This window comes from Crassostrea angulata, chromosome 10, assembly GCF_025612915.1.
Source record: "Crassostrea angulata isolate pt1a10 chromosome 10, ASM2561291v2, whole genome shotgun sequence".
Taxonomy (NCBI): Eukaryota; Metazoa; Mollusca; class Bivalvia; order Ostreida; family Ostreidae; genus Magallana; species Magallana angulata.
In genome coordinates this window covers 26621912-26637300 of record NC_069120.1, presented here as the reverse complement: position 1 = coordinate 26637300, position 15389 = coordinate 26621912, and the positions used below count along the sequence as shown (strand labels likewise).

General features: G+C 34.7%; 2 protein-coding genes across 2 annotated transcripts; one reads left to right on the top strand and one right to left on the bottom strand.

The window, feature by feature from the left end:
- Nucleotides 1–4867: 4867 nt before the first annotated feature.
- LOC128165409 (protein PML-like) lies at nt 4868–7483 on the bottom strand. Its single transcript, XM_052829917.1, has 2 exons — nt 7426–7483; nt 4868–6671 (listed from the first exon to the last, which is right to left on the bottom strand). Exon 2 carries the CDS (start codon nt 6667–6669, stop codon nt 4939–4941), a length of 1731 nt encoding a protein of 576 aa, XP_052685877.1. The 5' UTR covers nt 6670–6671; nt 7426–7483; the 3' UTR covers nt 4868–4938.
- Nucleotides 7484–9927: 2444 nt separating this feature from the next.
- Nucleotides 9928–14344, top strand: LOC128165406 (phosphoglucomutase-like). The gene is made up of 4 exons (XM_052829914.1): nt 9928–10179; nt 10548–10710; nt 11531–11791; nt 14055–14344. The coding sequence occupies exons 1-4, from the start codon at nt 9937–9939 to the stop codon at nt 14102–14104; spliced, it is 717 nt and encodes a 238-aa protein (XP_052685874.1). The 5' UTR covers nt 9928–9936; the 3' UTR covers nt 14105–14344.
- The last annotated feature ends 1045 nt before the right edge of the window (nt 14345–15389 follow it).

Sequence of the window (15389 nt, the reverse complement as noted above, 5' to 3'; positions counted from 1 at the left end):
TATTTGTAATACTGTAGTAATATCTTTTTGGCTCTCTCATCATTAATTTGAGTCTTGGTCATCATTGTTCATGGTAACATACCAGACATTTTCACCTCTAAATGCACAATGTATGTAGAAACCCATGACTTTGAATGGTGAATCCTCGCTACAAAAGGTATGATCTCCTCAAGATTAATCACACCAGATAATGGTGAAAGAAGGTGATGGACTTGTAATTTCTAAAATAGTTTCTCGTTAATGTTTGTAAAAAATCCCTACTTTGGATTTTAATGTGTAGAGTTATCTCCCTTTGTTTTATGAGTACAGTTTTCATGAACCAAGGCTCCTTATGAATTAGGGTACATTTAAGTAATTTATCCAGTGTATATGTAATGAATGGACAAATAGAATTCATTCTTAATTCTTCTAAATTGTTAGTTTTGTTTCAAAAGGCATTTTATGCCTATCCATATCAGCCCTGTGTACTCTGATTTAATCTACTTTGGTCAGCAAGTGCCATTTCCTGAAAATGTGTGAATGGTTCTATGTGAGTATCTGCTTAATGTAAACGGATTAGCCACTGTATATTTATCAAAATACCTGATTTCTATAGCAAACTTAATGCAGAATTTTTAAAATATTTTTTAAAGCTCATAGCATGTGATTAAATGTTTCATTTTTGGCATTTTCTGAAAAATTTAGCCATATTTGGGTTATTATTTTCAAAAATTTCCAAAAAATAGTTCCAGGTGTAAAAGAATTAAATCATCATTAGCATCATCATGTATACATGTTAGGTTAATGAATGTAATAGATTAATGAAACTTTTGACAAGTAATAAATGTTAAATGTAGCTCTTGAAATTTGAATATTGTGTGTAAAATGCTAGATTTTGTATGTTATTTCAGCCTTCCGATTTACAGTCAAGTCGTACACAGACCAACTCGTATACAGGTCAACTCGTATACAAAATTTGTTCTCATCATCCACACACAGACCATAGGGTTGTATACGAGTTGGTCTGTGTACGACTTGACCGGACACCAGCCTTCCTGGACCAGATTTCAAAGGCCTATAACTCTGATGCAGAATACACAATTCCCGCCAAATTTCACAGGGAGGTGTATTATGGGTATAAGTGTATACCTACCAAGTTTCATCAAAATCAAAGAAGAATTGTGTAATTATTAGGTCACATACCACTATTTTTACCCCGTGCTCATTGACCAGGCAAGTAGTTCCATTCTAAAAATGTATGTATTATTTCAAAAATTCCTAGGGGTACTAAATGGTCGAATTTGGTTCCTTTTATGGCATGGGTGGAAAGAAGGTTTAAAAAGAAATACAGGCAAGAAAAATTTTAGAAAAATTATCTTTACAGGCGCAATAGAAATGGTGTAAAGAGGCCAATGTTTACACAAATTCCCAAGTGAAAGTGATTTTTTCATGGTAGGGGTTATTTTAGGGGCCATATCTCAGTCCCCTCTCGATTGATTTTCCTGTAGTTTGGATATGTTGTTGGACTAGTGTCATTCTATAGGTATGCTGTATTTGAACTCATCTGAGCCGGTGGAATTTTTTATATGATTTATTTTTGTATAAAGGAATAAGAGGGAAAAATAATTGTGGTCTGTGTCCACCAAAGACCACGACCGCCATAGCGTGGCTACTTCCGGTGACCAGTTGCCGCAACTAGATGTCAAGTATGAAAATACCTACAAAATGAGCCCCGATGTCAAATTCAGGAAATCGTCTATACGAAGCATTATATCGGAGGTCTTAGAAGAAAAAATCAAATCCATAACAACCTACGATTCTTCAGTTTTAGGGGGGAAATGCAAATTAGCCTGTGATGTCGTCAAAGAAAGAGTAAAGCAGCTGAACATTACTCGGTACAAGATAATCGCTTCTGTGATTGCGGCTCAGAAATGAAGCCAAAGCATGGTGGTGACGTCACGATGTCTTTGGGACCAAAAGAACGATAACTATTTTTCAGTTAAAGTAGAATTGGGTGAATTCTATGTCGTAGGAACGGTTTACGTGGTATACGCAGAGTAATGTGTTCATGTAGCTCCTTAACAATTGCTTGTACAGAAATATAACGCATCTTTCGAGTACATGTATTTATTGAAAGTGCTAATTTGTTTGAATTTTTCTATAAAAAATGCCAAAAAGTATCTTGGTTTCGTTAAAATTATTATCATAAAAAAGGCGAGGAGATCCGAGGAGATCCGAGCTTCAGTTAAGGCAAATAACATAAAGAACACACGCACAATTCCTCACATTTTACGACGACAAATATAAAACTTAAAATTATATCTGACACTTTTATTAAAATCTCTCTAATTTCATATGATTTTATCAATGTTCATTGTTCGTATTTCTTTTTTACCAGAAATTGTATAAGAGAAATATTTTGTAAAACGAAAAACTTGAAATATGTTGATTCTGAATGTAAAACAAGTCTATTGTTAAGTTTAAATATAAATATATACATCTTCATGCAAACAAAATATCATGTCAAAAGGCAATGGAATAAGTGCTGCTCTTGAAAGCAAACAACAATTTTTTTGACACAATCTTTGAACTATGGTCCATAAAAACGGGACAACATTCAATACAGGGGTTATTAAACTTTAAAAAGCAAAACAAACTTAGCACCGAATTTTAACAAATTAACAAGTTAAGTAGCTCTAAAACACGCTTTCTACCAATTGACTTCAAAATGTTGATTTATGACAATTTACTAGAATAAACAACAATTGATCGCAAGCACCCGTACAGTAGGCGACTTATAACTATGAGAGTATGTATGGAAACTAGCCCAAATTAATTTAGGGAATGGAGGGGGAAAGGGGGGACAAAACGGCCAAAAAAGACAAATTTCAAAACAACAATTTTAGTGATAAACTACTTCTTATATCCGTAAAGCCTCAACCTATCTTTTTTCGACTAACAAGTTCGAAAGATATGTCATCTTTGAGTGATAAGACAGACCATTGGGTCGTCTTGGGATCCAATGGCGATTTTTTTTTTCGCAAATAAACCGTGTTTGCGTTTAGAACCTCGACCCCAAATGAATGATAGCACGTAGTAATATATAGGTCTTGTAATTGTTCATGCAAACATTTTAATATTGTCAAGTAAAGCAAACACCGAAGTAATCGGTGTTTCTACAACATCTACAACATTTTTTTTTACAAGAGTTGAAGCCCCCCTTATAAAAACAACCAAAAAACCAAAGCCGAAAAAAAAAAATCAAAATCACTGTTAAAAAATCTTTTAAAAAATCTAGCCACAAAAATGCCAGGAATTAGAAGTCCCAATGGAAGTTCTTTTTACGGTTTTGCTTGGAATTAAAAATTTGCAACAGAAACCATAAAAACTAAATGTTCACTTCTGACAAGAAAGTGACTTTAAAAGTTCAAAACAACTGCGATTGGAAGAAATATATCTACGATTTTATTAATGCAACATACTATTAACGTAGTACACATGGCTGTGTATTCTATTCAGCGTCTTTGGTGGAATGTAGCATCTGCTAAATCAAGCCATGGATATATGGAACATTCAAGAATTCGCCAATTCAAGTCCACGCCATCTCGTTGAAAAAACTTATTTTCCGCCAAATATAGTTCACGTCAAATATATTATGTTTAACGCATTAACGCGCAAATGATTCACGAATTGTTAAGACAATAGTTAAATCAGAAAAAGTATTCAGAAAAATGCATTTTGTCTGATCTTTAAACTAAGTTTAAAAGTAATCGAATGAATACAAATCCTATGAAACTAGCAATGTTTAATTTTGAGATAATATTAGACTTTTGATAATGACCTTAAAAAAAACAGCAGAGGTTCTTTCCTCTAGTCCGGATGAACTGTTCAGTTTCAGGGCTGGATGGTCGTGGGTTTTTTTTGTACGCAATATTTATCTCCTTTATGAGAAGAGCTTCATTCAAAGATATAGAAAAATATTCAAATTTTATAGTCCAACTGTTTGGTTTTTTTTTTACTTCAAATCTGATGGGTTTTTTGTTGACCATCTAACTAAATGGTTAACTTTGTAACTTACCAACAAGATGATACATGTGGAACAGTCTTTTACAATGAATTAGGCGTTTAATTTGAAATTTGAACGATCAGCATATTCCTTTCGTCATCAAATAAAACACTACAAACTACGATGGGTCAAACACTCGGACGACGAGCAAGGAAGACTCACTGTACGATATTTACAACTACCAAGTATAATTTCCTCTGTTTCTTACGGAAAGTTGCTGTATAGAAACAGCCAGACTGAAATCTACACGCCCCATTTATCGATTGGTCGAAATCTACAGCGGCTGAAAGTGACGGGACTGAAATTGACACGCCCTGTTCATCGATTGGTTTGAACTTACAGCGACCAAAGTAAAATCACGGACTGGACGAAATGATCATGATGATGCCAGACTCAAAGTTTCACAGGAGACGATTTGGCTGTTTCTTTTAGCTAACTTACTTATATATGTACGTTAATAGTAATTTAGTGAATTTTACTAACTTTTCATAATCAATTTAGTAATAAGTTAAAAGAAAGATGTTTAAAATATAAATAATAAAATGCTTTCTTTGATGATTCATGCGGGTTATGAAGGTAGCAATCATTGCAGGAAAAATTTACATAACCGGCCGCTAACGCGGGTTATGTATTTTTCCTGCAATGTCGCTACCTTCGTATCCCGCAGGAATGTACTTTAAAAATATATAAAAATTCACGCCATGGCGGGCGTATTCATGAACATTGGTGGTAGCTTTCTTGTTTTCAGTTTATTTAGTGTTATAGCAAATGCATTTTACAACACGCACGTTGATACAACATTCCCAATGATTCAGATCGAAGACAAAATAAATGTCTTAATTATATACAAATGCTGTTGAATGACGGCTGACATAAATCTTTACGTTGAAGATTTACTGTAGATACTTGTAGACTGTCGCTGTGTTGGTGTTAGATTGTCCCACATGGAGGTGGCTCTGATCATCTACACATACACAACAGGGACGTATCCCTTGTTGTTGTGTGAGTAGTAGAGACAAGAACTGACCGTCCTGATCAATGATGTCAAGTGTTCTATTGCCATGATAACCGTTACAGACAATGATGTGACCAAGGAGATCAGTACAGATACCATAGGGAATAAATATTGACCCCTGACCTGTGTAGGAGAACCTGTGTTGTCCTGATTTATTCACCACCACTAAAGCATCTTTGTTAAAGTCTGATGTACAGATATCACCATTGATGTTTTCTGTGATATAGTGTGGATAACCATACAGTTTCTGTCCTTTGTTGTCCCTCTGTATGTTCTGTATTTCTTTTCCTGTCTTGTTGTACCTGGTGACTTTAGCCTCTCTACCCTTTATCATTCCCACCAATAAGTCTCTGTTGATGTGGGAGGAGTGTATGCTGATTGGTTCCCAGTCTTCTGTTCTAATAAATTCAGTGACTGTATTATCCTGTTTTATCTTATTGATGACTTTGTTCTTTCTGTCTGTATAGATCAGATCCCCGTCCTGTGTGACTGTGTGGTAGCCATATCCACCGCTGGTTTGTATCTTCTGTAGCTGATTCCCCTGTAAATCTGTTTGGACAAGGTTACGACGATCATCACTGAACCAGAGTCTGCCTGATTTACCCAGTGATATATGATATACCCTGCCAACACCTGGTACTGTGTACTCCCTGACCTTGGTGACAGAGGAAGACAGAGACAGTTTTTGTTTCACGTCAGATTTCTCTGCGTCTCGTCTCATCTGTTTCCCTGTAAGTTTCAACTGTGTAGACGCAGTCTCCATGGGTTTTATTCTTCTGTTATAAGGTTTGGTGTTCGGAAAATTTACGCTACCAAGCAACTTAGAAACATCGTCTTTGTAGAACTGGCCAGCAGTAAACACTGGTAGGACAAGCTGTGTTGTCTCTGGTATGGACTGGATTTTCAATTTATCAAAATCCTCAGAAAATAAAACTCTGAAATTGGTGATGGACTTGTACCTGTGAAACTCCTTCAGAAGTTTTTCAAGATATTCAGTGTAGTCCTCATAAGTTTTTTCCTGTAAATTTAATGTTTTGAGAAGTGTTTCTTCTATTTTATTGGCTTGTTCCAATTTGTCTGATGTTACCCTATCCACCAGCTCTTTCAGAGACTCCGCTTCAGCCTTTATGGAATTTCTGATGTCGTCCATAGTCTTCTTTATTTCCATGACATCTTCTTTAATCTCTTTTTTTAAACCTTGTGATGTTGAGAGGTAATACTCTTGGATTTTCGAGATTTCTGATCTGCAAAATGCGACCTTTTCTGCGTATTTTTCTTCCAGATCGTCAAGTTGATGACCGGTGTGCTCTATCATGAAGATACACTTAGCGCAAAGAGGGACATTACATTCCTTACAAAGGATTTCTACATTTCGTTTTGGATGGATATTGCATTTCTCCTCTGGAAGTTGTGGTTTGCGTTGTTTGTAAGGAACCACTTCATGGTCCTTGGTATCTGGACTCTCCTGATGTTCGTCTCTGCATCGTTCACACAATCTTTGGTGACAAGGATTGCAATAGAACTGACAGTTCCTCTTACAGTCTTCAGTGCCACAAACCAAATAATGCTGGGCCATCGCCGGTATTTCTTCTTCTGCAGACATTGCCATCTCTAAAAGATTTTATTTTTGGAAGTGAAGGTTATTGATGATAAGCATGTTACTGGCGGACATTATATCTATGATCTCATTATATTTCAAAAAATGAAAAAAAGTGAATACGCAGTATATTAAAATTTCACCCGGATCTCATTATTTCAAAACAAAATCAATACAGAAATAAATACGCAATTTATTAAAATTACCCCCCCCCCGAAAAAAAAGCCTGGTTCCACACTCGAATAAACAGAGTTACTTCTCTTTGATCTACAGAATAAACGAAACCAAAACTACATTCACCTTCATTTCATTGCATTTGCTTTCTAAACTTTGCAGATGGGATTTAATAAATCGAGAGAGTTTGAAATATTATAGTTTCAATTTGCTTAATTATATCAGAATGTCATTCTTTCATGATGAAGGCTTTGCTTGTCATGCACTTTTCTGAAGGAGTCATAAATCATTTCAGTAATAGACTCTTCCCATTTTCAGTGGCGTCGAAAGCAAATTGAAAGGAGGAGGGGGGGGGGTGCAAAAATAAAAGTGCCCCCCCCCCGGTTCCGACGCCTATGCATTTGCTTTCTTGATGGTGATGGTCGCTTGAATTTGTGACACATATTAAGAAGGTGACCCACTTAAATAAAAATACTTTTTTGTGTCCATAGATATATGTGAAACAAAGTTCTTATAGATAATTATGAAATAGATGAGATCGAGATTTCTTAAATTCATTTGCATATATATTACATGTAAATGTTCTATACTTACTGTTTCCTGTGATAAATATTTAACGACAAAGTAGGTTGGAATGTCGATGAGAGAGATTTCAATGAGAATTTACGAGACTTGTTTTATACTTCCTCGTTCTAAGGACCATAGGTAAATCTGGCGCGGATTTAATTTATTTTTAAATGACGGAGGTGGATATAAGTACATGTAATAATTTTTTTTTTTCAATTTTGATTGTAAAATATTGCACGCAAACAAAAGTGTACTGTCGTTTATGTTAATATAATATCAATTGTTTCTCTAAAATATCGAGTAAAAACTTGTTTTTATTCTATAGAATAATATCCACATGCAAGATTTGCATTAGGCTTTTATTTACCTGTTGTTTTGAATCCACCATCGCATGCGCGGATTCGAAAAAAAATTACCAGGTGGGGAGGGGGGGGGGTCCCAGGGATAATTGTGTTTGACGGAGGGGGAGGGGGTCCGAGGCTAATTTTCGGTAAATTTAATATATAAATTTGAATCTTGGATCCCCTACCCCTCTAGATCCGCGTATGCATCGACAAACAGATTTTTTTTCATACATATAAAAATGATATTTAAGCATTCTAACCCAGTGTTACTGGTTTGTTCTTCAAAAAAAAATGTTTGTCATTCAAAATTGGTTCTTGAAATATTTTATTTACGTCTTGTTCAGATGGCGTTCTCAGATTAATATAATTCATTTCAATTATTATTCAAAGCTAAAGTGATATAAATTCAGTAAAGAACTGGGAACGCTAACGCCCGTTTCCCGCCTACATTTTACATCGAAATATTTAGGAATTTCTGCCAGATACTTAGTATTTAAAAACAAAGTTATCTACTAAAATGTATTATCAAATCATAATTAATTTATATCAAAATAAAATTTGTAGTTATATTATTAATTTTTAAGCAACAGTTTGCTTTCGGAGGGTCTAAAAAAAATTCATTAAAATTGGTCCCTGTGAGTGGGGAAAATATTATATAGCGGCCGACATGTGCTAAAAAAACTTTTAGAATCACGTGCTTACGTTGGATGTTAAAGAAAATTTTCATTTTAATTCGTATTTGTTAATTAATTTTGAAACGTTACAAAGCAAAATGCATTTTTGGAATGTATTTTGGTTTGTAGGCATATGCCCCCCCCCCCCCCCCCTCGTGAAACAACAAACCCTTTGGTATGAATATGCTAAATTAGTTTCTATTATGAAATGAACTGTTTTAATCCAAAATACAAAGTTTTCTCTCTTTGTTTGACGAAATCATTTATACATGTATTTAATGAGAATATGCATAAATGTTTAAATTATCATAAAAAATAAATTTAATTAGAGAATTATCAAAAAATGACTTTTAGTTAGGCGGATGGACAATGCTATCGTTCGCAGTCCTTATCAAGATGAGAGTACAGAATATTTTGGCCATCATTTTTTCATCAGACGTGTTGTGTCCATGCAGTTTTCATCTTCCTCTAATATACCAATCGATGATTTTTTGGAATATCTCTATCTTTATAGAAACATCATATCAGCATAAATGAACATATTTATACTCTCATCTATTTCAAACGGTTTTGATTCCCAAAAATTTGATCGTTATTTTTTATTTTTAAGGATAAAATACAATTATAGGCTAATAGATAAAGTATCGTTGTTCAAAGTGAGGCACCCGGTCGGATTTTTAAAGACTTAATCATTACTAATATTTCAATCAATTTACCGGATTTTTATAAAGAATTTTCATCCATTTTTAAAAAAAATTGTTTCAGATGATATTTTTCTAGAGTTTGAAATATAAGAAGTTTCACTTTAACAAATCAAATGCTAATACAAATATTAGATATTTCTTCATTTATTTGTTTATTTACAGTATTGTAGGATTTCTAGAATTGTGATAGGGTCTGGCCAATGATAATTTATGACCTGGTTCATAATTTTTGCGGGGGGGGGGGGGGGTATTATTGATAATTTTTCAATGTGAGTAAATTTACTCCATTTAAATGCATATGGATCAAATAAGTTAAATTTTTAGGGAGTCTGGCTCCCCTACACCCTCTAGATTCATGCATGTGACTTTTTTCCCCTACAAACATTATCAAAAATTTTAGATTAACCTATAAAAAAATTGAATTTTGAAGAAGTTGCCCCTCCCCTTCATTAGAGCATGTAAAATATAAAAGGAAAGTTAACAAAATTGACGGTAAAACAGACGTTTTACATACTTTGAAACATTCATTAGCAGATTGGCAAATATTTATTTTCTTGAGTGTGTGAGCGGGGGGGGGGGGGGGGGCTCTCTCCCGTTCCCTGATGCTACGTGTCTGTCATTCTAAGAGAATGCATCCCTTTAGTTAATTAAAATTGCTTGTTTGGATTTGAGGGGGTGAGAAGGATTTATTCCGGAATAAGATTATCCATTTTTGTTCTCTTCAAACGCTCACATTTATACTGCGTGACACATTTCCTGCAGGCGGCAGAGAGGTGACTGTCAAGGCCAGCTTCCACGATTATACTGTATGCGGCAATGTCATACTCATCAACAACAGTTTCATCTTCCCCGATAGAGGGACAGAAGCCGGGGACGAGCGGACTAAGGAAAGCTGTCAAAGTCTACTTGCAAAAAAATTACACGGAAAATTTTGTGCAGAGTATACTGGAAGGGGGGTTAAGTAAAATAGAGGGTTCGACTCTAGTCATTGGAGGCGATGGACGATACTATGAAAAGGAGGCAACATTGCTCATCATTAAAATGTGTGCAGCAAATGGGGTATGTCTTGGTTATACTTGACAAGCTGCAGAACTATTTGCCTTAGTATATTGGGAGCTATTCGCCATTTTAACGTTAATTGTATATATATATATATATCTATTGCAAAAGGTCAGGTAAATTGGAATCAAATATAAATAAATGAAAAATTAGCTCACATAAAAATGCACTGTTTTACTAAAAGACTATTTTGAAAAGTTTTATTTGGTCAAAATTGGAAGATACAGAAGCACTTTGAAATTTTATATATATAAAGCTGCAAGCATACATTAATCCATTAATTTTTTTTTTAGATAAGAATCTTCATGAACTTTGAATAGCATGGGTTGGTAAGATATTGCTCAATTTTCTCTGGCATTTTACTTCAGGTGTCTAAAGTAATAGTTGCTCAGAATGGTTTAATGTCAACACCAGCAGTATCCTGTGTCATTCGTAAATACAAAACTAATGGTGGAATTATTTTGACTGCAAGTCACAATCCTGGGGGCCCAGATGCTGATTTTGGCATAAAGTTCAATACTGAAAATGGAGGTAATGCATTCTAATAGCAACACAATGTACCAAGACTTATCTCAACTCAAAAGTATTTTTTTTTCTACATAGCCTTGAGTTAGAGTCAAATGAAGTCAAAATTAGAAAATGAAATATTTGTGGTTTAAAACTTGAAATGACATAATTTTTCGAATTTTATTTAGAACTTCAATTTGTGTGTGGTTAAGATTTTAATATTTTTCTCTGTGAGATATTAGAATGATTTAACCATCAAGACTTGAGTTAAAAATATGGATGAAGTTTAATAAGAACAGTAGTGCAGAAAAAGGGATAAAAGTACTCTTTCATAGAGAATAATTATGTATCCGTATCACTTCAAGTTTGGAATGAAAACTCTATTAACTGATTGAGTTTTCTTCAAGAAGTTTGAAATTAGTTTTGACTTGGCTTAATAGGTATTTAATACACTGATTGACTTTGAATAGATATATGGAAAATGAAAACCGGTAGGGGGCTAATAAAAATATAAATCAGAGGAGTTAGAAGATTGATGAATTTATTTTATATAGAGATATAAAGGATAAATTGATAATTGTAAATTAGGTGACCATTTGTCACCAGGTTAACAGATGTGTAACAGATGGTAAAAAGTCAGTCTCAAAGGGGACTTGTACTCAGGGCCTCTGACGTAACGTGTCGGCGCTCTTAACACTAAGCTACTGAGACCCAATGTATTAAATGACAGTCACACACCTCAGACACTTGTTAACTCGGTGACATACAATTTTAACAATTTATGCTTGCAGAATTTTATTGATCATTTTAAAGAAATCCATTTTTTTTAAAAATTTTATTATAGGTCCAGCTCCAGAAAATGTAACAGACAAAATATTTGAAAGAACAAAAAGCATCTGTCAGTACAAGATTTGTCCTGATTTGAATGCTGATATCTCCAAAGTTGGCCTTTCTACTTACACGGTTGATGGTAAAGAGTTCAGTGTTCAGGTCATAGACTCTGTGTTGGATTATGTGGAGTACATGAAGGAAATATTCGACTTCCCTGCTCTGAAAAACTACCTGTCCACAGGGAAACAAGTGCTTATTGATGCAATGAATGGAGGTCAGTTCTGAATGATTCTTACATAGAATGATTGTTCTTTGCTAAAATGCTATCCATAGATAATGAATCAATGAACAGATATATCTCAGATTGTGAGTTAGTACATGTAGTTGCATGCTTGTTGTTTCTAAAGTAACATTTTTTATTTACCTGCTTAGTGTATTTTATGAATATCAAATTATGTAGAACATGCAAGAGGGTAAATGTATATTGATGAAATTCTAAAATTTAAAATAGAAGCTTTTAGAGTTTATTTCACTTTTGCCCAAAAATATTTCATTTATTGCAATGGTCTGATGATATTATGTCACAGAAAGTAATACATCTGGATGGCTTGCATATAGAGTTATCTCTCTTTGCTCATGCTTACTGTAAAACAATATTCTGCAGCAAGGACTTTAGGAGTAATTGTGCATTTACTGCCATTTAGAACATCTAAATGTAGCTTGATGTGGCTAAAAATGTGTAATTACTTGAAAAAAAGTAAGGAATTACCACAAGAAACATAAATAATTGTGCAATCATGGTAACAAGAGAGCCGGCAAAATGTTACTTGAAATAAAGGTTATCAAATTAAGTATTTACATGTAATTTCATAATTTCAAGCCATTTAAAGTTGAGCATGTTGCTTTATATACAGTAAGATTTCAATAAAAACCATGTAATGAAATATTGTTAAATCTTTTCTGGGAATTTACGCGTAACTCAAGAGATAGAATTGATAGTTGGTGTGCCAATTAGTATGTTTGCATGTATGCGTGGAACATCAGGCACGTAGCATCGTTTTTGAAAGTGGGGGGGGGGGGGGGCAAGACTCATCCAAAAAATCTTGACAAGCAACAAAAAAAAGGGGGGGGGGGGAGGGTGTAGTATATAGCTTCAATTTCAATCCAAGTTCCCTTATTTTCATATTAATTTTTTCAATGCTCCCAAAAAAATGGGGGGGGGGACCCATAGAGCTATAGAAGGAAAATCCTTTATGAATCATGTTGAGTAATATTTAAAAAAGAATTACGCCATCAAACTTTACGATGCATTATGCATCAGTATGCATCAGTAATTGAAATATTTCTAAAAATAATTGTATCCAAAACGTTTTTTAACAAACAAATAATTACACCCGAAGATTGTAAAGTCGGCGCTTGATCCCAAGCGCTACCGCTGTAGAAATGCCGCGTAGTTTGGTAAACATGACAATGACTGCGAACAAATCTTATTCAACTCTGGCATACATACATGTAAGACAACAAAAAATATCTGAAATATACGTATTGATGATGAGATTGTGTTTAGGTCCATACATTGTATCACTCCCGTTTTGCCAAAATAAGTGCCCAGAAGGGTTGACTAATATCAACTCCAAAAAATGCAAGTCATATAAATGAAAATAAGTATCCCTCTCCGCCTTGTCACATTAATTTTAGATGATTACCATCCAGTTGTCAATCAAAGTGTCGATCGATTTATTGTAGGAGAATACTGACGTCTTAATTTTGGAGTCATATGCTGACACGTTCTCTACACGCAAAATCTGTCATGATGAAGTTTTGTCTGTTGTTAATAAAAAATAGGCAATTTTACTCTAACTATTTAAAGCACGTGACATACACATGCTAGTATAATAAGCCTCATATGAGTAGGGCTGGGACGATTCTGTACTTAGCCGATTCGGTACATATCACGATACATGAGATGCGATACGATACATATCACGATACATTGCAACTAAATGAAAACATGAATAAGGGTTAAAAATTTATTCAATCTGTGGATGTAATACCACATGTCCAAAGTTATTTTGATATATTTAAATTGAGCGTTGCACAATTTACAAATTACTTAAGTCTCATATACACTACTTTTTCATAAACAAGTATTCCAAAAGTTGTCCACACTCCAGATTTAGCTTCCTAACAGTTTTGACAACTTTACGAAGTTGTCCGCCATCTTTGTACTTTCATATTAGGCGCGCCGACTAAAAATAGCCGATATATAAAGCTCAGATATTTTTGGAAAATAAAAAAAAGTTCGCTTAGGTATCGTTGTATTAATCGTAAATGTATCGATCCAAATATCATCAAAATAAATATCGTGATGCACCGGTGCATCGGTGGATCGTCCCATCCCTACATATGAGTAATCAATATCAGTTATGTGTCAAGATGGTTGAAGAGAAATAACGCCTGTCGAAGCATGGAGTAGTGCATTTTGGACACATCTATTTTGTAAAGGTAATTAATTGCATTTTTTTAAAATTTACCAGAAGGAAGAGGAACAAGAATCCCCAGTGCCAATAATGAAGGAAAAGGGTGACCACAAAACAGTGAAGGATAAGAAGGATCATCACCACCACCACAAGGATAAAAACACACACATCCCGAGGATCACCACAAGGCCCCTCATCATGGCGACGGACACGGGAAAGGCGCGAATACGAGTCCCGCGCATGCGGCTTACACGGGTCGCCAGAGGACTTTCTCACACAGGGATACCTCGCATTCGATCTCTTCCAGTAAAGGCCATGCCAAGCACCCCACTATTAGGTCACATACCACTATTTTTACCCCGTGCTCATTGACCAGGCAAGTAGTTCCATTCTAAAAATGTATGTATTATTTCAAAAATTCCTAGGGGTACTAAATGGTCGAATTTGGTTCCTTTTATGGCATGGATGGAAAGAAGAAGGTTTAAAAAGAAATACAGGCAGGAAAAATTTTAGAAAAAATTATCTTTACAGGCGCAATAGAAATGGTGTAAAGAGGCCAATGTTTACACAAATTCCAAAGTGAAAGTGATTTTTTCATGGTAGGGGTTATTTTAGGGACCATATCTCAGTCCCCTTTCAATTGATTTTCCTGTAATTTCGATATGTTGTTGGACTAGTGTCATTCTATAGGTATGCTGTATTTGAACTCATCTGAGCCGGTGGAATTTTTTATATGATTTATTTTTGTATAAAGGAATAAGAGGGAAAAATAATTGTGGTCTGTGTCCTATCAGGTCAAAGGTCAAAATCCACGTTTATCAACTTAAGTCTAATTTTTCGTTATTTTTCAAACAATTAGGATGAATAATGACATTTTGTGGGATTCTTTTTCAATTTTGGCAGATAATATGAAAAAATAACGGTAAAAATTGTGTGAAATGGATTTGAACGGGGTGTCAAAAGCATGGTGTCATCAATGAGTCAAACAGGGGACGTAAGTACTTGCAAAATGTCTAAAAGCACTTTCTAATGTTAACTTTACTTATCACCCAAATCATAAAAGAATTGGTCGGTTTGTCATTAAGTTATAAAGCCTTAAATATACCCCCCCTCTCTCTCTCTCTCTCTCTCTCTCTCTCTCTCTCTCTCTCTCTCTCTCTCTCTCTCTCCCATATTAATCATATTACATGTAAAAGTATATATATATTTCCTTTAATATTATTTTGATTAAATTATAAGGAGGAAAGTAGGGCTTATGTTACTTTTTGATTCCTATGAATGATGACATATTTCACTGCCTAGCAGATTGCATGACAGGACATACAAGCTGGTAAAGGGGCACCTGCTGCCCCCCCCCCCCCCCCCCCCAGTTAACATCATTTTGACAGAGAA

Bases quoted from the DNA above. Each gene is read 5' to 3' on its own strand.
- LOC128165409 (XM_052829917.1), bottom strand. From the start codon at position 6,669: ATGGCAATGTCTGCAGAAGAAGAAATACCGGCGATGGCCCAGCATTAT.
- LOC128165406 (XM_052829914.1), top strand. From the start codon at position 9,937: ATGTCATACTCATCAACAACAGTTTCATCTTCCCCGATAGAGGGACAG. The intron at 10,180-10,547 runs GTATGTCTTGGT...ATTTTACTTCAG, and splicing joins AAATGTGTGCAGCAAATGGG to GTGTCTAAAGTAATAGTTGC. The intron at 10,711-11,530 runs GTAATGCATTCT...ATTTTATTATAG, and splicing joins GTTCAATACTGAAAATGGAG to GTCCAGCTCCAGAAAATGTA.